At 41.9% G+C, this 22,931-nt stretch overlaps 2 protein-coding genes across 3 annotated transcripts in view; both read right to left on the bottom strand.

Annotated features, from left to right (window-relative positions):
- gas7b (growth arrest-specific 7b) overlaps positions 1–3,011 on the bottom strand; it is a 48,973-nt gene extending 45,962 nt beyond the window's left edge. The window contains exon 1 of one of the 2 annotated variants that reach the window (XM_078290689.1): positions 2,593–3,011. In XM_078290689.1, coding sequence (XP_078146815.1) covers positions 2,593–2,772 — 180 coding nt within the window. In that variant the 5' untranslated portion in view covers positions 2,773–3,011. The remainder of the gene's footprint in view (positions 1–2,592) is intronic. The other variant, XM_078290690.1, reaches the window with a different exon arrangement.
- Positions 3,012–9,613: 6,602 nt separating this feature from the next.
- On the bottom strand, positions 9,614–22,555 carry LOC139908968 (myosin-1-like). The gene is made up of 38 exons (XM_071895864.2): positions 22,373–22,555; positions 22,065–22,208; positions 21,526–21,682; positions 21,399–21,426; positions 21,196–21,310; positions 20,887–20,979; positions 20,734–20,797; positions 20,554–20,652; positions 20,245–20,348; positions 20,021–20,159; positions 19,788–19,906; positions 19,067–19,216; positions 18,817–18,987; positions 18,442–18,730; positions 18,234–18,316; positions 18,026–18,113; positions 17,826–17,943; positions 17,632–17,755; positions 17,384–17,520; positions 16,997–17,252; positions 16,634–16,876; positions 16,378–16,554; positions 16,148–16,293; positions 15,970–16,060; positions 15,500–15,889; positions 15,290–15,416; positions 15,076–15,194; positions 14,236–14,432; positions 13,929–14,112; positions 13,271–13,436; positions 12,861–12,985; positions 12,461–12,769; positions 11,853–12,056; positions 11,482–11,607; positions 10,644–10,814; positions 10,334–10,534; positions 10,115–10,246; positions 9,614–9,740 (listed from the first exon to the last, which is right to left on the bottom strand). Exons 1-38 carry the CDS (start codon positions 22,553–22,555, stop codon positions 9,723–9,725), a joined length of 5,787 nt encoding a protein of 1,928 aa, XP_071751965.2. The 3' UTR covers positions 9,614–9,722.
- Between the last annotated feature and the right edge of the window lie 376 nt (positions 22,556–22,931).

Raw genomic sequence — 22,931 nt, 5'->3', positions numbered from 1 at the left:
TGAATTTGTGATCATTCGGGATTATGAAAGTGAATTCCTTCCGCTGGAGTTGGCGTGGAACAGCTTGAAGGAATGACGGTGATTTCTTGGAAGTGCCCGACCCGGCTTTGAACACAGAATGAGGAAATAAAAGAAGTTACTTTTGTTTGCCTCCTCGGTCAGCCCCCGTTCGATCTGCAGATGACAAATTCAAGGAGAACTGGGTGAAACCTCGAGTTTCAGTATGCGTAATTCAACCCACATGTGGTACGGAGATGCATCGCTCTTGTTGTGAACTGCAGCACACTACAGCGCTTTACATTCCACATGAACGATTGCAACACTCATATGGAATATTTCTCCTTCTTTCACAGGGGCAGCCGGTCCTGTTCAAAAATTGAAACCTTGATTTTCTAGCCCTGCCCCTGCTGGATGTACTCTCAGTTAACACATGAATAGAGATCCTTTGTGATCCGGCTCCCAGCTGAAGCGGTCCGCCTGGTGGAACGGGTAGGCTGAGGTGATGGTGCAACACTCGCCCATCAAAGCAAAGGATCAACAAGCGCTCTCTTCTTAATGGTTATTTTTGGAGCATTTCCACTGCAGAGAACGGTGGAAAGTGACAGGATAGGTGTGACAGCGTGGGATGAGGTGACAGTTCAGATTTGAACCCACAACGGCAAAAGCTGCAGACCACGGAGCTCCAAAAAATGTCCCCAGTTATCAGCCTAGTTTAGATGAAGCTGGGGAGAATATTTGCGATAAGTCAGACCTCAGATCAGATAAGCATGGCGCTGATTCCTTAAGGGGTTGAGCAGTTATCTAGCTTTGCATCAGTGTTTTGGAGAAAGCACATATGCATCCAACCGACTGAGGGATACACCCAGCATGACTTGATTTTGTTACTGCTTTTAGAAACCAAACAATGCCCTTCCTCCTCTTCAGATATTGCTTTTCTGCCATCTCTGTATGGTTGAAATCAATATCACGATAATCATAAGGATTCTTTTCGATATCGATACATATCGCGATACGGATCGAGTGGTAATGTCAGGTGTGATGTCAAACAAAGCTGAAATTTTCAAACAAGAGAGTTTTTAAATAAAATTTGCCTGTTATCATCAGTTTAGACAGCAGAATTGTGTCACAATATCCCAAAATCACCATATCACCATATGATTCCACTGAAAGATGATAATATTGTACTGTATATCCTTTCTTTACATCATATACACTCATCTAAAATATCTGCCTTTAAAAAAAGGAGACTTTATTGGTCTTTTCTCTTGCCCCTGCCCCACAGGGAGGTCAGAGGTCAAAGGTCAGGGTCTGGAGCTGGTAGGGATTCAGCGTCTGGCTCGAGGATACTTCAGCAGGGCGGATGCTGGCCGAGACGGGGGCTTGAACCCAGATCCCCCGGATCCTCCGGTTGAAGGGCAACTTCTCTGCTTACTGCACCGCCCTGCTGCCCCACCCATCCATGCCATTCCTCAACAGATCTGAGAAACCATCATAGGGGATGTTGTGCTTGAACTGCCTGCTGCTGCTGCTGCGGGTTCGCTTCCTCAACCGCCCCAGTGCTTCATATCCTCTTTAACCATCAGCACAAGCCCAGTATTAGGATGGATTGGGCCGGTGTGCTGTCAGTTTCAGTCAGTTTTTTCACCAGATCACGTTATATCTCCTCTCATCCAGTATGATGATGAAGTGATAAAAATGGCAGGGAGCATTGGCCATGCGCCCGTCTCTCTCGAACAAGCCGATTATGACAAATTGTCACAACACAGAGTGGTGTCACCGACTGGAGACAGCAAGTCATTTCCTGAACCCAAGATTCAATCTCTTCCAGTGGAGTGAGCCGAAACACGATTTTGCAAATGAAATCAGCACAATTGAATAAATGAAACAACAGAAAAACAACAAAAAAAATGTGGGTCTCCTCCGCCTCAGCTTTTTCTGAGTTGGAGCGAAAGAGAAGGAGGGTGGGGGTGGGCATGGTGGGTGGGTGAGGGGGTGTATGTTTGACCACAGTGAGAGAGTGCAGCATGCCTCCTCTCTGCCCTGCCCCAGTGCATTCATGCACACAGAGAGGAGACCTGAGAATTTAACTGGAATGCGCAGTGGAATGAGGAAGTGCGGAGGCTTCAGCCAGCCAGCCAGCCAGCCAGTAGATAGGTGGGAAGGTTACAGTAAATCTGATAAGCACAGCAATAGGGAATCTGCTTATTAGCTCATCTCTGAAAGCTATCTTTATCTGTAAGTACGTGTGTGTGTCACTTAATTCTCTCTCACTCTGTGTGTGTATGTGTGTGTGTGTCACTGAACTCTCTCTCACTCTGTATGTGTGTGTGTGCGCGTGTATGAGAGAGAGGGAGAGAGAGGGAGAGAGGGAGAGAGAGAGAGAGAGAGAGAGAGAGAAAGAAACAGAGAGAGAGACAGAAAGACATTCCATTTTCTCACTATTTTGAAAAGCACAAACTAAGAATCCATGTGCAAAGTCAGTTGACAAAGCAAAACTGCATCCAATTCGAGACTTGTGTAAAGTTGAAATAAGTTGAGATAATGAAAGCCTCATCTGTAAAGCTACTGGGGCTGCAACCGGGACAGCCTTACCTCCAGGACCTGGACGTAACTTGAGGGAAACCATCCCCGGGCTCCATCCTTCTCTCCCTCCCACCAGCCGCCGGGCAGAGCCTGGACGATCTTGATAATGTCCCCCGCCTCGAAGCTGAGCCCCTGCTGGTGCTGGTCCCCGCTGAACCCGTACAAACTTTTGCAGTAAGATCCAGACATCGCCAGCGCTGCTGATGGTGTAACGGCGTGATGATCCCCCTCCTCGGAAGAAAACTTGGCTTTTCAGTTAGCCTAACCGAACGGGACTTTCTGCTAGAGTTTGTGTGTGTCGCTTAGCTCTCCGATGTGTATGACATGGCAAAGTCCGAGTAAAAGTTGTCTGAAGTGGGCAAAAGTAACAGGTTATCCCTCTCGGTTGTCAAGGCGTCGCTCTCCGCTCAGCTCCAGCCTGCCTGCCAGCCTGCATGCCCTGGACTGGGTTAGCATCAATTTCGACAAAGGAAGATAGAGGATGACCGGAAATGAAGCAACTTTCCCTTCAAAATAAAAGTGCGCAAAGTTGTTTTGTTTTCAATTGTTAAAGCACTTTGTAAATTCAATACTACTACTACTGCAATTAGTTCATTAATTACTGTTATAGTATTTCTGATTGACCTGACACCAGGAACAGGAACTCTCATTCTATAGTCTTTATATATTGCTGCTATAAGTTAAAATGTAGGCTACTTTTAAACATCCTTCCAAGTTGTCTAGTATAGGTTTTGTGTTTGAGTCTGTGTGTTTTGGCAGCCCTAGATCATAGAACATAATGACAGATTATCTTGGTAGTAATTACAATTATAGCAATAATTACAATTGCTAATCCAGTTTGAATAGACACATACAGTATATTCTGGACATTACATACAGTTAGTCCTGAGGGCTCCGTCCCTTCAGCAACAGTTGTTTTTTTATTAATTCATTCAGGAATAATTGCCACTACAATATTTTCAAACTGACTCCTTCCAGACAGTAGACATCCTTCCAAGTTGTCAGATGTAAGTTCTTTGTTTATTCCTCCTTAAATGTATTCTTTATTTTCACGTTGGTACTTTCCTAATATGTTTTATTTTTGAAAAGTACGACCGGAAGTCTTATTTATTATTCTGGCTAGCTTGACACTGGTGCGATTGTCAAATCAAATTTGCAACTCCCTTCCAGCTCCTCTCTCACTTTCATAGACTTGCTTTTATGCAATGATGATTTAGTGTCTTTGTTGAATTGTATTTTCCTTCCCTTTTATGTTTTACTTTTACATTCTTGCCTTGTTTTTCTCTTTCTTATCTTACTTGAATTGCCGATTTTTAAAATGTATTTTATAATTTAAATAAATAAATAGACAAAAGTTAATCATTGTCTTTTTTAAAGCTTATCTCTTTCATCATTTAATTTAACAATATTTTTGTAAAAACCCTCAATGTTTTGCTTTCTTATTATTACTGAATTTAAATATGGAGTTGACAAGACCTTTAATTTCAAAGCAAATCAAGCAAGAATGAGCTTTGGTATGAGCCACTCTGGACTTGTGATTATTTCCCAAAAGACACAAAATCTTGATAGTTCCTCTGCTGCTCTGTGGCTGTTGTAACACATCACTATTTAGTCTCAGCCTACATATCACTCCTTATAGATGATTAATGTGGCTGTAATTAAGCTTTTTTCCTTTCCATGTTTGGATGAATACAACTGACTTGAATTAGGGAAACGTTTTTATCAGTTGAAATAAAGGTTTTTCCTATGGGACTGATTCAAGTGAGAACTGCTTTATCTCTATGGTGACAACAGTCAAGAGTTGCTGTTTGAGATCATACCAGAAGGTGGCGCTATCAGCCTTTATAGACTTGCATAGACCCCTAATGTGTTGGACTTAAAAGTGAAAAAACAAAACATATTGTACAAGTAGACCTAATGCATCACATACTCTAGATATGAAACAGTACATAACCTTAAAAAGGAACTGCGATTTTCAGTCATTTTGATCCTGCTGTGTTGCTCTTTCTTTCATTCTGCTGGGAAAAACAACATTGCAAATGATGTAATAATAATACATCATGTAATCACTTGTATTACTCCCGAACGATGCGCTGTAGCACCAAGTGGCATCAATTTATACTTATGGATTTGGTCCATTTGAAAAATATTGTCATCATGTACAATGATTTAAATTAGTTGATAAGAGACATTTTTATCAGTGACTGTATTAGATGACTTTTGCCTTTTATTGAGTATTCCTGCCATACATCACTAACCTTTGACCCCAAACCTCCTTATTCTTGGCTGTCATATTATTGTCTGCTTCCAGCTCAGACTGCACCGTCCTTAACTTAGCCAGGTGCTGATTTGCCTGTTCCTCCTGTTGATCATTTCAAAATTTATTGTACACTATATCTGTATATAAAAACAGATGTGGTCAGGAAACGGGAGATGAAATACGGTCTTACAGCTTCCTCCCTGTCTGCCGGTTGTAGGCCTTCACTTCCAGCAGCAGCAGGACGCTCTCCTTGTCCTCGGCCTGGGGAAAAAAAGAATGAAGTTAGCTTGTGTGCTGCAACCTCCGCTACTTGTGATTTTACTGATGATCTTGCCAGCATGGACATAAACAGTGACATCGGACATCAGCGTTTTACTGCTACCACATGGAAACCTTGCAACTCACTGGACTTCTTTGATTTTCATTGCTTTACTTGAATTGATTAGGCTACATAGGTACCCTAGGTAAGGTTCATGTCCCTAGGGCCCAATCAAAATCCATTTTACAGTTTCAAAAAATCCAGTTTTTGAAAGTTTTATCCCACTTCTGTAAATCAGACTAATTGGAGACACAAACGCTTCATCCAACAGCTGCAGTTTGCTAATCTTTTACCATATTTTCTGACTCCCTTCACTCCTCTTTTTTGCTTGGTAGCCGGCTCTCCTCCGGCTCTCCTCCAGCTCACGCACCTGCAACAAAGACATCCATAAATCCATATCTAACTTAATAAAATAAAGACATACACCTATGAAAAATGCATTACTGCGGTTTCCGGTTTCTGGAGCTGCTCCTTGCCTCCCGTCAACGCCAGTTTCTCTCTCTTCTTCTTCTTCATCCTCTCTTGGTGTCCTGCTCCTTCTTCATGGCTGCCTGCATTTACACAGTGAAGAAACAGTCTAACAAAAGTGGATTGTGGTCCTGGTTCCCACTACAGGGCCAAACAAGGCTAGCCAAGGCTTACTTGTCATTGCTATGGAATTTCCCCCATAAACAATATCTCTGTGACTCTTTACATTTTATTGCACATGGAAGTGATTTGTCTTCTGGACAAAAGTTTCAACTAAACAAACTGCTTTTGATGAAGTCGGCCTGTGACCTAGCATATGCCCGTATTGCCTTGCTGTGGGAAAACTGAGTGAAGGGATCCTGGCACAATATCCAAGAACAATGCAATGTATCTAACCACTTTGAGTTTCACTACCATCAGCAATGGCTTTCTCCTCAGCATTCTTAGCTTCGTGGACGGCGTCCAACAGGACAGGAGCGGCATCAGCTTCCAGCTTCTTCTTCTTCGTGTTCTTCAGATTGGCATTCTGTAACAAAAGTTATGGATTCTACTGTATCCCTGGGGAAGCAACAGCTTATGATATACTCCGCAGATTACTCAGTCAGCTCTAACTTACTCCTTTCAGTTTGCTCCAGGATGGATTCTTCTTCTTCTTCTTCTTCTTCTTCTTCTTCTTCTTCTTCTTCTTCCTCTTCTTCTTCTTCCACTAACCTCCTCCAAACCTCACCTTTGATCTGTGCAACACCCGGCACCTTGGGTTCCTCAAGCTCCAAAGAAACTGGTGAGCACTTGAATCTTACCTTTCACGATCTCCACAGTCTTCTTGGCCTTTTCCTCCTCATGAATATTAACATCTTATGTTGCAATAGCTTGCTCTCTTGCTGGAGGGTTTCCAGTTGTTGGATTTCCTCACATTTTGTGCCTCTATTCGGCCAGAATCTGAAATATTTGTTAGATGTACAGATCAATTTTCACCCCGTGGCAAAAGATACAACAACGGTGTTTTCCCAGGTCCATTATGAAATTCCTGGGCCAGGTTCAAATCCCTCTCCAGCTTCTTCTTGGCTCTTTCTACCTCCATCTACCTCCTTCTCTTGTTCAAGGGAGCCCTCTAGCTGCGACATTACAGCATTAAAGATGATGTCAGAATATTGTGTAGCACTAGGGCACTCCAGTTAAATTGGACTACATCTATCTATCTATCTATCTATCTATCTATCTATCTATCTATCTATCTGATTATTTATCTTAATGTACAATAAGCGTACCGTGAATGAGGCTGAGGCTGTTTGAAATGACCCTCTCTTGGTCTTGGCTGGGTAGAGCTGAACTCCCTGACTCATCCGGAGGTTCTTTATTCTCGTCCAGCCAGTGAGTGATGCTGTAGTCCGCAGGGAGCGAAGTGAGCCTCAGCCTTGCCTGTAGCAAGCGTGGGCTTCTGGAAACAGACGGTTTCATCCAAACGCCGATACATACAGCTGGTTTTTGAAGGTGGTGTCTGATGCTTTAGGGAACATACACTCCTCTTCAAGGATGGAGAAGATGCCCTTGATGATAGAGAACAAAAACAACTGATAAAAAAACAATCCTCATATACATTTCTATCTTTATCAGTGTGTAATAACATCTTTGTAACTAACCTTTTCAGTGAGCTCTATACTATAAAACCACCAAAATGGCTGGTGCGATACTTGTAAGACTTCTTCTTAACTTACAAAACAGTGATTTATCAAACACAGGTTATATTCAGTATAACAGTTCATTGGTGCAGTAGAAGATGATCCATCTGCATTTCAATTTTTTATTCCATTCACCTGCAACTTGCCCCTTCCTGAAGCCAAAAGAGAAGCTCTGATGATAGAACTTGTGTCTGGTTCATAGTGTACAAAGAGACTTCTTGTTTGAACTGAATGGAGCTTAAGTGAAAAGGATATACTGGTTTTCTGTCTGTGAAAAGGAACAAATAAAAAGTGAATAGAGAATTACACCTACACTGATACTACATTGATGAAGACACTATAGACTGGGAGCCACTATAGGAGTCCATGGTGACACAGAGTACGTCTGAAGCACACAAAGTTGTCAATAAATCAACTAGATTATTTTATTTCAATGATACACACATGAGGACCTACAGTATATAGGAAGGGTCAACTAGATGTTACTCACATAGATCTTCCATGCTGCATCCTCCACCTTGTCAAACGTAGGGATCACGGGGCGCACATCAACATTCTTCACTGTTACAGCCTTGGAGACATGAGGAGTCAGGAAGAAGCCTGGATCTCCATAAACAAACGCCACATCAAGCGTCTATTTTTTTGCGCTGCAATTACCTGAATGTATAAATAATTGTACCAGTAGTACTTTAAACATGATCACATTAGTCACTTGCAGTAGTTAAGCACTCACTATACTAATGGTTTTCACAGTGACTTTACCACATCTCTCTTCTGAATGTTCCCCTTGACATAAAACTCTTAAGCATCAATCACATAGTAGATTGTTTTGGCATCAAATGACCTGTTCTGAGCCTCGACCCTGTACTCCTTTTAACAGCTCAAACATAAAATGATGTGACTTTAAAACCACCATGTCACAGCTAATTTACCATAATCCACAACTGTTGAAGCAGATGTGCATATCTCTCAAAATCTCAATATCATCACTTACCGAGGTCTTCACTTTTTGTCTTGTAAATATTTTTTTCTAAATATTACAGCTAATCAATGACCATTAGATATGATGATTAATAAAGTAAAAAAGAAAATTAACATTAAAAATAACATTTAAGATTTAACATTCATTTGATGAAGACCAACCACTCTCTTAACAGTTTCATTAGTAACTGAAAGGACTGCTTTTATTGAGTTAATTTGGTCCAGCAATTATTTGCAAAAGAGACTGAGCCAAACCTCTGATCAGTTTTGTGACATATCGCATTATAGGCTTATATTCACATTGGATGTCAAAGTTGTGAGACTGGTTTTGAGTCATTAATAGTATAGATACTGTATAGTGTATATTATTATAATGAATAGTTGTCTGGAAAATATATACTGTATGACACATTGAAAAACTGTGCAATGCATTGTCATTCATGCTGTACAGATAATTTTCCTCTGAAGAAATTACATACAAAAATGGAATTACATTTTCTGAATGATTGGTGGTTTTGGAAAACACTTTTTTAAAGTGTACAATTATTTTTCACTTGGCAACTAACAATCAATTGTTAATTAAGTTTGTTACTCAGTATGCCTTTTATTAAGGTAGAGACCTGGTGATCGTAACAGAAATCTAATTAAAACTCTATGTAATCCTGCAGTATGGAAGACATGCAGATGGGTATTATACTTCCATGTCAGGCTTAAGTTCCAGTCTGGCTCTCAGACAATTGAAATTCCTGTTATGATAAGACTTTGAGACACAGAGTATTTACGACTGAACCCCAGAAAAAACAAAACAAACCAAACAAAAAAAAAACTGTGCAAATATGGAATACCTCTGTCTAGTCTAGTATAGTAAACAAATAGCCTCAATGAAAGGAAATGCTCTGCTGCCTTTCTGATCGGCCCAGATTATTTTATGGTTATGGGGCCTAATTGTGGTTAATACACTGATCTCATGCTAGCTTTAGGTATCGTATGTGCATGACTGACACTGCAGAGGAGCCTATTTTAGCCCATACTGTAAATGTCAGCAGGCATTCTGCTGAGGATCTGCCCTGATCTCTGCAAACACCAGAGTTTCTCAAATTAGACTCTTTGTACTACTCTGGTAATACATTAGGAACCAAATATCCATCAATTTATGTTGTTATTTAGATCAGTCAGCCTATTTTCTTACACAGCAGCTGTAGGATAACCATCTTTCTGTGGGTCACCGGAAAATTTGACTGGGATTTTGGTGGCTCAATAAACTAAAGAGTGAGTGAATATAATATGAAAGCAGATGTGAAGAAAAATTCCAGACAAAACATATGCTTCACACCACTTTATTGTACTACGGTTTCACAACAGAACAATAAGGTTTGCTAACTTCAGTGAGGAACGTGCATAGTGGATGTGCAGTGAGCCATCACCTCAAGGTCTACTCAGATTCAGCAGGCTGATAGGACATAAGGGAAGGAAAGGAAAGGAAAGGAAAGGAAAGGAAAGGAAAGGAAAGGAAAGAGTTATCTGAATAAACTGTACCCTTTCAATTTTCAGTTTTCACACAGTAAACTGGAATAAGCCACATATCACATATAATATATCAAATCACAATCCCTCATCCAGGTCACTCAATTAAATTTTACAATTGGATCCATAATGCAGGAGAAATGTTACTAACATCATTTGATTGTCTACTTTTCTCTTTTATTTCCCAATCAAACAGAATAAAATGAACTTTATTCATCCTCGAGGGGGGAAATTGGGCAAGAGGGAGAATAAATCTTAACAATAAAGAAAACACATTGTAATGATCAGATTGGATATTACCTTTCCGGCGTCCCTGGTCTTGGCTCTCATCTTGCTGACCTGGGACTCGGCGATGTCTGCCCGCTCCTCTGCCTCTTCCAGCTCATGCTGCACCTTCCTTAACTTAGCCAGGTGAGTATTGGATTGCTCCTCCTGCAGCAATCAACCCAACCTTAATAAGCCCTAGTCATCATCAAAAACAGTATTTGGTTTTCTGTCAGTCAAAAAATGTGATCTTACAGCTTCCTCATTCTGCCGTTTGTAGGCCTTGACTTTCAGCTGCAGCTTGTCCACCAGGTCCTGCAGTCTCAGAATAGTCTTCTTGTCCTCTTCAGTCTGATAGGTGAGCTCCTTGACCCGCCTCTCGTACTTACGGATTCCCTTGATGGCATCGGCGCCTCTCCTCTGTTCGCTCTCCACTTCTCCCTCCAGTTCACGCACCTACAGGAGAATCGAAACCCCAAAACCCAACTCCAGCTGTTAAGATGTAATCAACTTTATTTAGTTCCCAGTGATGCTATGTTAATCTCATAAAAAAAGGCTGAGGTACCCGAGCCTCCAGTTTCTGGAGCTGCTTCTTGCCTCCCTTCAAAGCCAGGTTCTCAGCCTCGTCCAGACGGTGCTGCAGATCCTTCACTGAGGCCTCCAGGTTCTTCTTCATCCTCTCTAGGTGACCACTGGTGTCCTGCTCCTTCTTCAGCTCCTCGGCCATCATGGCTGCCTGCATTTACACAGCAATTGCCTGGTTTCCACTAGACAGCTAAACAGTGCCAGCTGGGGCTTACGTTGCATTCCAGAGATGTCAAAGTCAGAACTTCCGGCTTCCTACTTGGAAAAATGCAATGGAACGGCCCTTTATGTTGGAATTCCAAGTAAGTTAGTTGGTAGCAAGATTTCTCAACCCTGATGTTTCCTAGATGCAGTTATCTGATGTCACATCAACATGGTGGCATAAACTGTTACATTACTTTTAACATGTTAAAGTTCTATCTTCAACATTGCATGACCTTAAATCTATCAAAACACCTGTGTGGTAAAACATATACATTTGAAATGCAAAGTTGCTAAAGTTCAATGCTACTAGCTAGCTAGGGAACATTATTGGACAAAGAAAATTTTGCAGATGCCCGTGTTTCTTCCCTCGTTTTTCCAAGCTGGACCACTGGAACACACAGCGGTTGTAATTACGACCTACCAGCTGGGAATTTTTTTTTTTTTTCTTTTATTCTTCTTACATGTTATTGCAAGTGGAGTTGTGATTTGTCATCTGGTCAAATAACCAACTAGTGCAAGCCGCCTTGACCCCACCATTCCCTAACATTCATACATTGGATAACAGGATCAAAATCACTGGAAATAGCACAAGACGGAACATGTATGATATTTACATCAGTGATAGCCTTCTTGGCCTTTTCCTCTGCATTGCGAGCCTCTTGGATTGCATCCTCCACCTCGCCCTGAAGCTGACTGACATCTGCATCCAGCTTCTTCTTGGAGTTGAGAAGGCTGGTGTTCTGCAACCAAATGAGTTAAGAAACTGTAAATAAAAGGTGACTTAGTATACTTCACACAATTGTGCTTACAAAGAGAAAAAGTAAGTAATCATTGAGTCGCTGGCATTGATCAACAACTCTATTAACCCCCCGCAGATATACAGTATTAGGGCCATTTTGTGCTATGGGACAGTAAAAATCGTATGTATTTCCCCTTTAAGATTTAGATGGCCTCAGTTGGCAAGCTTTCTAGTGATGCTGCTCACCTGGGAGTGCAGTAGCCCCACTCTCTCACAGGCGTCAATCAGCTCCTGCTCGGCCAATTTGCGGCTCCGTTCGGTCTGCTCCAGAGCAGCTCTGAGCTCCTCCACCTCTGCCTGCAGCAGGCTGCTCCTGCGCTCCACCATGGCCACTTGCTCTTTCAGATCCTCCTGGCTGCGCAGGGCCTCGTCCAGGTGAAGGGTTTGTTCCTGGGGTGAGAAAGGAAAAGTAGGAGGGTTCGACCAATCATTATTTGACCATTTTCAAGCCAAAAAAGTGGATGGAAATGCCTATGAAACAGTGTTTAGACCATCATGGGACACTAAAATTCTCCATTGAAACCCAAGGGTTAGCAGCTCTTTAACCTCCCACACCTGTTTAACAGTAGGGAGAACTATGGGAAACATTACTAACTTTAAATGAAGAAGCATTGAAAATTGACATGAATAATTAAAAAAAATAATTTAAAATCAAATGTCATTGCGGGTAGTTGTGGTCATGGTGGAACCTCCATCATATAAGATGTGGACAAAATGACTGGTCGATATCCAGTATTTAGGGAACCTCTGCTGTAAATAATTACTCTCACTGCAGTGTTTTTTTTTTTTATTACTTTGAGGTGCGCTTGCATGTTCCTCAGCTGCTTCTGGGCTTCGCTGGCCTGCCGATTGGCGTGGCTCAGCTGGATCTCCATCTCGTTGAGGTCAGCCTCCATCTTCTTCCTGATCCTCATGGCGTCGTTCCTGCTGTGTATCTCGGAGTCTAATGCCGACTGCATGGTTTCAACAGTGCGTTGGTGGTTGCGCTTTATCTGCTCTATTTCCTCATCCTTCTCAGATAGCCTGCGATCCACTTCTCCTTTGATCTGAGTGAGCTCCAGCTGGATACGGAGAATTTTGGTTTCCTCATGTTCCAGAGAAGCCTAGAATATAGATAAAAATAAGCAAAATACATCAATAGCAAATTATAAATGTAACAGAAATAATTTGAAAGCAACAATCTCTTTGAGTTACCTCAGCCTCCTCCAAAGCAGACTGGATCTCTGTCTTCTCAGTCTCAGTTTGTTTCTTATTCTTCTCCAGCTCATGGATGGCTTTGCCATTCTCCCCAAGTTGTTCAGCCAGATCAGAGATTTCCTCTAAAAAAAAAAAGTATCATATTTCTTCAATGATGGGTCAAACAAAAAAACATCATAAAACAGGATTTGTATATGTTAATTCTAATGATGTCAAACAGTACAACTCTCAAACTATAACCTTGTTGCTTCTGTGATGTGAGCAAGCGATAGAACCTGGATATGATCCATAGGCAATAGAATTGTTGCCTGAACTGTCCCAGATCACAGATCAGAATATATGGGAATTATGACCCAGGATGAAATTTCCCTTTAACAAATCGGTATCACATTAGGTAATGTACATACGTTGCAGGTTCTTATTCTCTCGTTTGAGGACCTCTAGGTGCTCCAGAGCTTCCTCATAAGAGTTCTTCATTTTGAAGAGCTCGGTGCTGAGGGAGCGAGACTCTTTCTGTGACCCTTCCAGCTCAGCCTGGCTCTCCTCAAACTTCTGCTTCCATTCCGCCACAATCTAAGGAAGATTCAAAATATTTTGGTGGCAATTAAAATTTTGATTTATTGAGGTGGTAATCTGCAAGATCCTTTTTTTTGCTGACGTTGCTGTGGTGTTTTTGCGCTGCACTTCCCACAGATCACTTGTCAACAGTGTGTTCAGTACTGCAACGTCTTTTTCCTTGGATTTTCTGTTAATAAAGTTAGTTTCTGTAGGTGGCGCTCTTTTCTTTGTCTGTTCAGCCATGGTGGCTATCACTGCTCATGCTAACTACCCAGTTCTTCTTCTGTTTATTCCAAATATACCACTGTTAGTGCTGCAGGAAACATAAAACGCATCACTTCCTGTGCACCGGGTGTTTAGAACAGCAAATATAAAAGCTTTCATGAACCGGCTATAGGTTGAGTAACTATTGGGTTATATCAATCGACAAAAGAGAGTATCAAAATTGATGTTTTAAACTAAATTTGCAATTTAGTGTCTTTAGTGGCAAATTTGTGTCTCTGTTACCTTATCAAAGTTTCTCTGCTTTTTATCCAGGACAGCTGCTTGTGCATTTGCCCTTTCCACGTCAGTCATGAGATCCTCCACCTCTCCCTGCAGCCTCTGCTTGGTTTTCTCCAAAGACGAGCACTTGGCATTCACAGCCTCGATGGCCTCCTCAGCATCCTGCAAACGCTGAGCGAGCTTTTTCCTGAGGAGAGAAAAATTAGGTTTATGTTAATGTTTATATAACAACCTTTGTCATTTTTCTTTTTGAAAGGATCATTTTGAATATCTCAAAAATAATATCTAAGTATTTAAAAAAGAATCTCACTTGGCTTCCTCCAGTTCATCGGTGCGCTGGATGGCATCAGTCTCATACTTGGTTCTCCACTGGGCCACCTCACTGTTGGCCTTGGACATTCCTCTCTGGAGCTCGGCCTTGGCCTCCTGCTCCTCCTCAAACTGCTCCCTCAGCAGATCACAGTCATGGCGAGCAGATTGGAGGGCATGGGCAAGGGCATTCTTAGCCTGTTTTAGAGGCAGATTGGAGTTTTTGTCATACAATTATTTCTCAGAGGCAGAGCTGCTCTGGAGGCAAAAATAGGCTGATTGGTTGAGTTAAACCTCAATGAATGGAGCCAAAGAACTACAGTTTTTCTAGCTAAGTAATGACTGAAAACCAGTGAAAAAGGCAAGGGGAATAGGTAGCTATAATATTATGAAGCCTAGCGCTCTTGCTAGTAACTGAAAAAAAGCAATCTAGCCATACTAAGTTATCTAGGTGACCTTCCAAGTTCAAATTAGCCACACTAGCTGCTAACTAGGTAAGCTAGTTAGCTAGCTGCTGGCCTTCCAACATCATGAATGCGATGGTCATCATGAGTGAATAAAAAGTCATTGCCATTCATATTTTTTTATTTATATTTTGACCAGAGTTCCTTGCCATTCAAGTTTGCCAGTTAGCTAACTTGAGCTCACAAAAACCTTCTTTCTTTGACTCCACACATGAGGTTTAACACAACCAATAAGATTATTTGAACCTGGCAACTGAATTAAGTATTTGCCTATTCATTTGCAAGGGGCAATCTTAATATGTGAAACTTACTACTACTAGTAAGGTTGTTACTTGTGTTCGTATTCATAGTTTAAAGAGTGCAGTAATTCAACAAACCTTTGTTTCTTCCTCAGTCTGCCTCCTCAGTTCCTCAATTTGTTGAGTGAAGGCGAGCTTAGCCCTTGACATTTGAGAGAGTATTGCTTCTTTCTCCTCAAGAAGACGAGAGAACTCACCTAGTCCAGAGGTATCAGGAAAAGAAAGTTAAGAAAGGTGTTTGACTCCAGAAATCATTTAAACTAGATTTAACACTGTATTCTCAATTGCATACCATTTTCATTCTGAAGTCTTGCCCTTTGAGCATTTATTTCAGTGATCAGACGAGTGTTCTCATCATGCTTTGTCTTGTATTCACCCAGTTGGTCTTCCAGAGAGTGACACAGTTTCTCATAATAAGCCTGATAATATTAATAAAAGAAATGTTGTTATATGTATGATATATTAATTAATTAATAATATTTTGTATACAGCTCTAGCTCACCTTTGACTTGACCATGGCCTCTATGTTGCTGGACAGGTCATCAGTCTCCATCTTGTACTCACTCTTCTCCTTCTCCAGCTTCTGTTTGACCCGCTGCAGGTTGTCAATCTGCTCTCCTAGCTCGGCCACAGTGTCAGCATGTTTCTTCCTCAAAGCTGCAGCAGTGGCTTCGTGGTGGAGAGTTGACTCCTCGAGGTCTCGTCTCAGTTTCTGGAACTCGGCCTCTCGCTTCTTGTTCATCTCGATCTGAGCAGTGGTGGCTCCTCCAGCCTCCTCCAGCCGCTCGCTGATCTCCTCAAGTTCCCTGGAGAGATCACACCTCTGTTTTTCCACCTTAGCCCTGGCAACGCGCTCAGCCTCGATCTCCTCCTCCAGCTCTTCAATGCGCGCCTGGGTAAAGCAACATACAGGAGTTGATTGTTGATTTGCAGTAAATTTTAATTTAATAGCCAAACAGCTTTTCTAAGTACCTGGAGTTCCTTGATCCTTTTCTGAGACTGCACAGCCATACTCTGCTCGTCCTCGATTTTGGCTACAAGTTGGCTGAATTCAAAGTCTTTCCTGTTATGCAAAACCATGTGATTAGAGCATACTGTGTAAAGTACCTATCAGTATGTTTCACTGCACCAACACTGCACCAATACATACTTTTTAAGGCGTTCCTCCAGCTGCTGTTTGTCATTTTCTAGATCCATCATGGATTCTTGAGTTAGTTTCAGATCTCCTTCAAGCTTCCTCTTGGCCCTCTCTACATCCATCCGGATCTTTTTCTCTTGTTCCAGAGAACCTTCAAGCTAACACATTGAAAAGCACCTTCACAGTTACATTATACAGTATATTATGCTAAGATTTCAACAAGGCAGTAGCTTTAGACTCACGTCATCGACTTGTTGCTCCAGCTTGACCTTGGCTTTGGTCAGAGAGTTGACTTTGTCTTCCTCTGCTTGCAGGTCATCCAGTGTCCGTTGGTGGGCCTCCTGGAGGGCCGACTTCTCCTTAGATAACTTGCCAATGGTATCATCTAGAGTAGACATTTCCTCAGTCAGATTCTTCACCTGAATGTGCAGCAAAAATTAGCATGTTAGTAAATGCTTAAATCTCTTGATGTTCAGATGATGTTCGGAGGACACACACCTTGTTTTCAGTGGCGTGTTTTTCTTTCTCCACTTTAGCCAAGGTGAGCTCCAAGTCATCGATGTCTTTCTTCAGCTCAGAGCACTCGTCCTCCAGCTTCCTCTTCTTGGCGGTCAGCTCAGAGTTCACCTCCTCCTCATCCTCCAGTCTCTCACTCAGCTCTTTGGCTTTGGCCTCCAGCAGGATCTTGCTCTTTATCAGGCCCTCACACCTCTCCTCTGCATCTGCCAGGCTCTCACTTTCCTGTTGCAGCATTTAATAAAATGCACAATTAGCATTTGTGAAGCATATTACTACTCTCTTATGACAACATGATATGCCAACAGCAATGTTATCTGCAAACAGCGTGTTCACTCCACTCACAGATTGAACCTGCAGACACAAGTCATTCTTCTCCTGAAGCAGGGAAACCATTTTGGCTTCCAGCTCCCTCCGCTTGGCCTCAGCTTTAGCCAAGTCGTCCTTACACTTGGAAAACTCCACTTTCATGGTGGCCATCTCCTTCTCAGTCTCAGCACTCCTCAAGAGTGGCTTGATCTTGAAGTAAAGCTTCATCCACGGCCAGTGTTTGACATTCATGAAGGAGCGAATGTTGTACTGGACAATGTAAATGGATTCTCTGTGAAGCAATTGTTTGAGTTAATTCTTAGCTCTTAGATTCAAAGCAATCAAGTGAATATGCATGTTTACTTTGACATACAGTGTATCTTTAATAGTCTATGGCCATCAAATTCTACTGTCTGTGATTACCTCCTCTCCATCATTTTCTGAAAGTCCCTCCTCTTAAGGAAGCCACGACACAAGGCTTGAGTAACAGTGATGAGAGAAGCCAGTTTGTCATCCCTCATCTCTTCTAGAAGACCCAAGAGCCCTGCTTTGAAGAACACCTACAAGAAATTGAAATTTGGGCTCATCTTTGGATACCTATGGACACTAATTCTTTAATCTGCAGAATCTATGACAATAGTAGCAAGTCTATCACATTCAAAATAATTTACCTTGGTATGCCCAAACTTATACTGCGTGTGGTCCACATCGATAGACCCCAAGAGCTTCTCAGCAGCTTTCTTGTTGTCAATGAATTGGCCATCAGGGATCACACTGGCATTCAGTACTTTGTACCTACAGAGAAAAATTCCAATCAAAGAAAAGTTTTGTCATATTTTTCACAAAGGTATTCTGTGTGTTTTACCTTTGCTTGAAATCCCCGTACTGTATTCTACTTGGGAAGCCCTTTCTGCAGATCCTGATTCCTTCCAGCACACCGTTGCACCGCAGCTGATGGATAACCAGCTGGTTCTCCATAGCCCCTAAGGTCAGCCAGAACCGCATTATAATCAAGCCGCTTAAGATACAGCCATTTAAATTATTTGTATGACATTATTGAAATACCTGGAGTTTTAGTTTCATTTGGAATCAGACACCTTACAAAATGAGGATGGGTGCTTCTCAGATTTGTCATCAGCTTTCCCAGGTTTTCCTGTTCGGGATTATCAATGTCATCACTATGTAACACAAAATCACAACTGCTATCATTGCTTTATCATTTGTAACAAAATATTCTTACACATCATTCAATATTATATCACACTTCAACTACCCTGAAGAGGGCTGACACTGTCTGGAAGGATGAACCCTTCTTCTTTGCCGCTTTCTTCGCAGTTCCACTGCTTTCTACAAGACCAAATGTTTTCATCTATGAAACATTTATAAGGCTGCACAGTAGGACCTTGAAATTAACTTTTTTTTTTCCGAACGATCACAGTCTCCCACCTGTCTCATGTTCTTACCATCAGATGAAGAATAGCTAGAATAGAGGAACGCCAGCAGCTTCAGGCTTGCTTTCTGGAAGAGCTGGACTACGGTTTCATTCAGCGGATCCTTATTCTTGTCTAACCAGCCGGTGATGCTGTAGTCCACAGTGCCAGCATAGTGCACCAGGGAGAAGTGAGCCTCAGCCTTGCCTTTGACAGGCTTGGGCTTCAGGAAGTTGTTTGATTTGCCAAGATGTTGGTCGTACAGCTTGTTTTTGAAGGTGGTGTCTGACGCCTTGGGGAACATACACTCCTCTTCAAGGATGGAGAAGATGCCCATTGGCTGTTGAGGACGGAGAATGAAGAATTTATTTTTAACACAAAAAACACTCAACAACTTTGTGTAATACCATCTCTTTATAAACTAACCTTTTCAATGAGCTCTATACAGGCAGCCAAGTCCATTCCAAAGTCAATGAACTCCCACTCGATGCCTTCCTTCTTATACTCCTCTTGCTCCAGCACAAACATGTGGTGGTTGAAAAACTGTTGCAGTTTCTCATTGGTGAAGTTGATACACAGCTGCTCCAGACTGTTGTACTGCAAAGGAAACCAGTTAGAGCGTTATCTAATTATTAATTATGCATTTCAGTAAACATGCTGCTTACTGCAAACTTACATCAAAGATTTCAAACCCAGCAATATCCAAGACTCCAATGAAGAACTGCCTCGGTTGCTTGGTGTCCAACATCTGATTAATGCGAAGGACCATCCACAGGAACATCTTCTCATAGACCGATTTGGCCAAAGCACCAATAGAATTGTAGACCTGCAAAAAAAAAAAAAAAAAAAAAAAAAAAAACGTGCTCCAATGAGTTCACCACACATTTGGGAAATAAGACCTTTAAAATAAACACATTAGAAGAAAATGATAGGATTGTTGAAATGTCTGACTTGTAGATTATGTAAATGAAAAATGTGCTTTTTACAACCAATTTAACTGCAAATAAAGGTCTGTATTATACAAATCTGAACAAATACCTTTAAAGCACACATTCAGCATGTCCCATTATAGCTACACCCAGCTGATAGAATAGGGTCAGACTACAGCAGCAAAAAATAGATCATTTAATTTGTCATTCAGAGATCTCATCATTAGGTTTTCATAGTATTTTTGATTCAATATATGTTCAGTCTATAAGAAATCACTAAAATTCTATCTCTCCAAAATGACACCAAGGGGCTTTAGCTGTATAGTGTGTCATCAACCTCCTTGCCAAGATAAGCAGTTTCTTGAGGTAAATAGAAACTTCTTACAGTTATAAGAAGTAATATGAAATTCATGCTGTATTGTAATGTAATTTGTTGTTTTACAGCACTGTATTATAACAGAAATATACCTGCTGAACAGTCTGCCCTTTGGTGACATACTCATTCCCAACCTTCACTCTGGGGTAGCACAATGCCTTCAGCAGGTCTGCAGAGTTTAGACCCATCAGGTAAGCTGCTTTGTCAGCCACTGAAACAGGGAAATAGCAAATATGAAACAATTATTAAATATTTTGCTTACAGTGCAGTGAAAGAGAGAGCAAAATACAAGGGCAGAATCCCAAAAAATGATGCTCATATCTACCCTCTGTCCCATCTGGCTCTGCCTGCTCCTCTCTTTGCTTCTGCTTGAACTTCATGTTCGCATAATGCAGCACAGCACCGGTTAGCTTGTAGATGCCAATCTTCTCCTCTCCAGTGAAGCCGAGGATGTCAACAGCGCTCTGAAAGCACAGCATTACAGGGCCGAGTTGAGTCACAGAGCATGTTTGCAGGGAACGAAAAGAAAAGATTAAAAACATGACTCACATCGGTGGCCATCAGTTCCTGAGTGTCATCGATACTCGCCACGCTGATTTCCCCTTGGCTGATAAATGGGTAGTCGTAGGGGTTGGTGGTGATGAGAAGAGTCTCTGGATTGAAAAATAACGTGCCTCAAAAATCCAGGCTTTGCAACAAAAACACACTGCATACCCCGTTGCTTACAACACATCAACTTTGTTTCAGATGAATTGAAACAGACATCAAATCTGTGTTGTATTGAGTGTTCCTTTGAAGAACATGTGGGCGAAATATGACTGACATAACACTGTATTAAACGCTTTTCCCATATGTTACCTATGAGCTCAGGCTTCTTGTTGGACATGATCTGGTAGAAAATATGATAACTCCTCTCTGCAGCCAGCTGAAACGTCACTCTGGATTTTTCCAGCAAATCTACCGAAACAAAAAGAGATGGGGGTAAACGAAAGGCTCTAAGAACTAAACATTACATGACTCTATTATATTCAAACTCACACGTTTCAATATCAGCGGAAGCCAGTTTTCCTGTGGTTCCAAAGTGGATTCTTATGAATTTTCCCTGAAAGGAAAAAAAAACTTCTAACAATCCACGAAACAAGATGATAAATCAACGACATGTAATAACAAAACCTCTGTCTCTTCACTCACAAAACGAGAGGAGTTATCATTTCTGACAGTCTTGGCATTTCCGAAGGCCTCCAGCAATGGGTTCGCAGAGATGATCTGGTCCTCCAGAGTCCCCTAGAGCAACAGCAAGGACAGGTAAAAATAATATAGATGCCGATAAAGAAGTGAAATGAATGAGTAAATGAATGAATGAATTGGTTTATTAATTAGTCATAAATTCACTCATCTACTCCACTTTCTGATGAGAGGCTTTTTTGCTGCTCGTTAGTTGATTTTAATTACAAATGTCTTCATACAAACACTGTTTCCTCGAAAACAACAGAAGTTCACCTGTATTTTGCCAGAGGCGGCAACATCCTTCTTCCTGTCCCCAGACACTGCGATTGTCGCAAAGTACTGGATGACACGCTTGGTATTCACGGTCTTCCCTGCACCGGATTCTCCACTGCAGAATAGCAAAACACACACCAGCAGCTATTTATCTCCTCTTTCATACAAAGTATCTGTAGCATTTTCATCAATGTGCAGCTTACGTGATGAGGATGGACTGGTTTTCTCTATCTAGAAGAAACAACACAGTCATATTAGAAAGTTATCATGCATTGCCTCTAAGTTAATACAATACTGAATATGAATACAATGTTCCCAAAGACAAGTTACCAGTAAGCATGAACTGATAGGCGTTGTCGGAGATGGAGAAGATGTGTGGTGGAGCCTCCTGGCGCTTTTTGCCCCTATAGGCCACCACTACTTCCTGTTTGTACACTGGGAGGCTCTTATAGGGGTTCACAGTGACGCAGAACAGACCGGAGTAGGTCTAAAATAAAAAAATGTTAGTCGTCTTGGTTCCTATTGAAATATAATATATAACACTTCCCAACAAAGCCAAAGAACAGTAACTGCATGAGGAGTGAAACTGAGAAAAAAATACTTAAAAGTTTAAAGTCTCATTGGTACAGAAATTTAGGGGTATATTTATTGTTGATATGAAATCTAGACCCTAGTCTTGACCTTTGACCTTTAAAATGCATAAAAAGTAGTTACTGCTGTTTGCCTTTGTTGGGCATGATTTTCCAACACATCCCACTCAGTAAGCCTCCAATACGGGGCTACAGCGCTCCTGCTGGATGCAAGACGAGCAGAGGCTCTCTGACATTGTCTGGGAAGGACTATCATCCACTAAATGGCGTATCGCTCACATAGATCATCCACGCTGCGTAGCGCTCCTTGAGGTTGTACAGCACCGAGGCCTCGTTGAGGTGGGTCATCATGGCCATGTCCTCGATCTTGTCGAACTTGGGTGGGTTCATGGGGAAGACTTGGTCATCCTTCACTGTTACAACCTGTAATGGGGAAGAGAGACGTGCCCTTCATCAGCTGAGCAGGGAAAGCGAACCAGCCAGGACTAGCTGATGTTGTGCAAGTCATTTTTAAACAGTAACTACAGCTGATGGAGGAAATCAGTACAAAACCACAGCTACCTTACCTGTCCTGCATACGTTTTAACAGCTACTTTCCCCTCCTCTTTGCCTTGGAGAGTGCCTTTGACGTACAGCTCCTTCGGATCAATTACGAACACCGCCGTTTTGGCATCGAATGGCCTGTTCTGGGCCTCGATCCTCTCTCGTTCCGGCTTCCTCAGGTACGGGGCAGCCTCCCCAAACACTGACATCTCAGCATCCGAACTCATCTCTGCAACGCACCCCAGAGGGGACTGCAGCGTCCAGGGGTTAAAGGTTAGAACGGTGTCTCTGATGTGTGACAATATGGTTATAATTGTAGGAATCTGCATTTCAAAAAGCTTTGTTTCAATCAGAATCAGCTCTTACCTCCCTCGGACACAGAAGACTTGCTTGTGAATCTTCCACTTAGAGATGCCAGAGTAGAAACAAGCTGAAATTCTACCAATGAAGGCGTTGACCCTTTACTCCTTTTATAGGGTGCCTCTCCCCGCATTGGGAGAGACACAGCAAACACCTATATTTAGGTCAACCCCCCCCCTTAACGAATGTGGGTGGGGAGAGGTGATGATTTTGGTATGTGACATCACGGAGATGTCGCCGAGC

This window comes from Centroberyx gerrardi, chromosome 20, assembly GCF_048128805.1.
Source record: "Centroberyx gerrardi isolate f3 chromosome 20, fCenGer3.hap1.cur.20231027, whole genome shotgun sequence".
NCBI lineage: Eukaryota > Metazoa > Chordata > Actinopteri > Beryciformes > Berycidae > Centroberyx > Centroberyx gerrardi.
The sequence above is the reverse complement of the archived record's forward strand: the minus strand, read 5'-3'. Positions and strand labels throughout refer to the sequence as shown.

What these genes read in the sequence shown, in the direction of transcription:
- LOC139908968 (XM_071895864.2), bottom strand. Translation starts at nt 22,555, where the DNA reads ATGAGTTCGGATGCTGAGATGTCAGTGTTTGGGGAGGCTGCCCCGTAC. An exon ending in AGGAACTGATGGCCACCGAT is followed by an intron (nt 20,160 to 20,244) that starts GTGAGTCATGTT and finishes CTGTGCTTTCAG; the next exon opens with AGCGCTGTTGACATCCTCGG. An exon ending in AAAGGATCAAGGAACTCCAG is followed by an intron (nt 15,890 to 15,969) that starts GTACTTAGAAAA and finishes TGCTTTACCCAG; the next exon opens with GCGCGCATTGAAGAGCTGGA.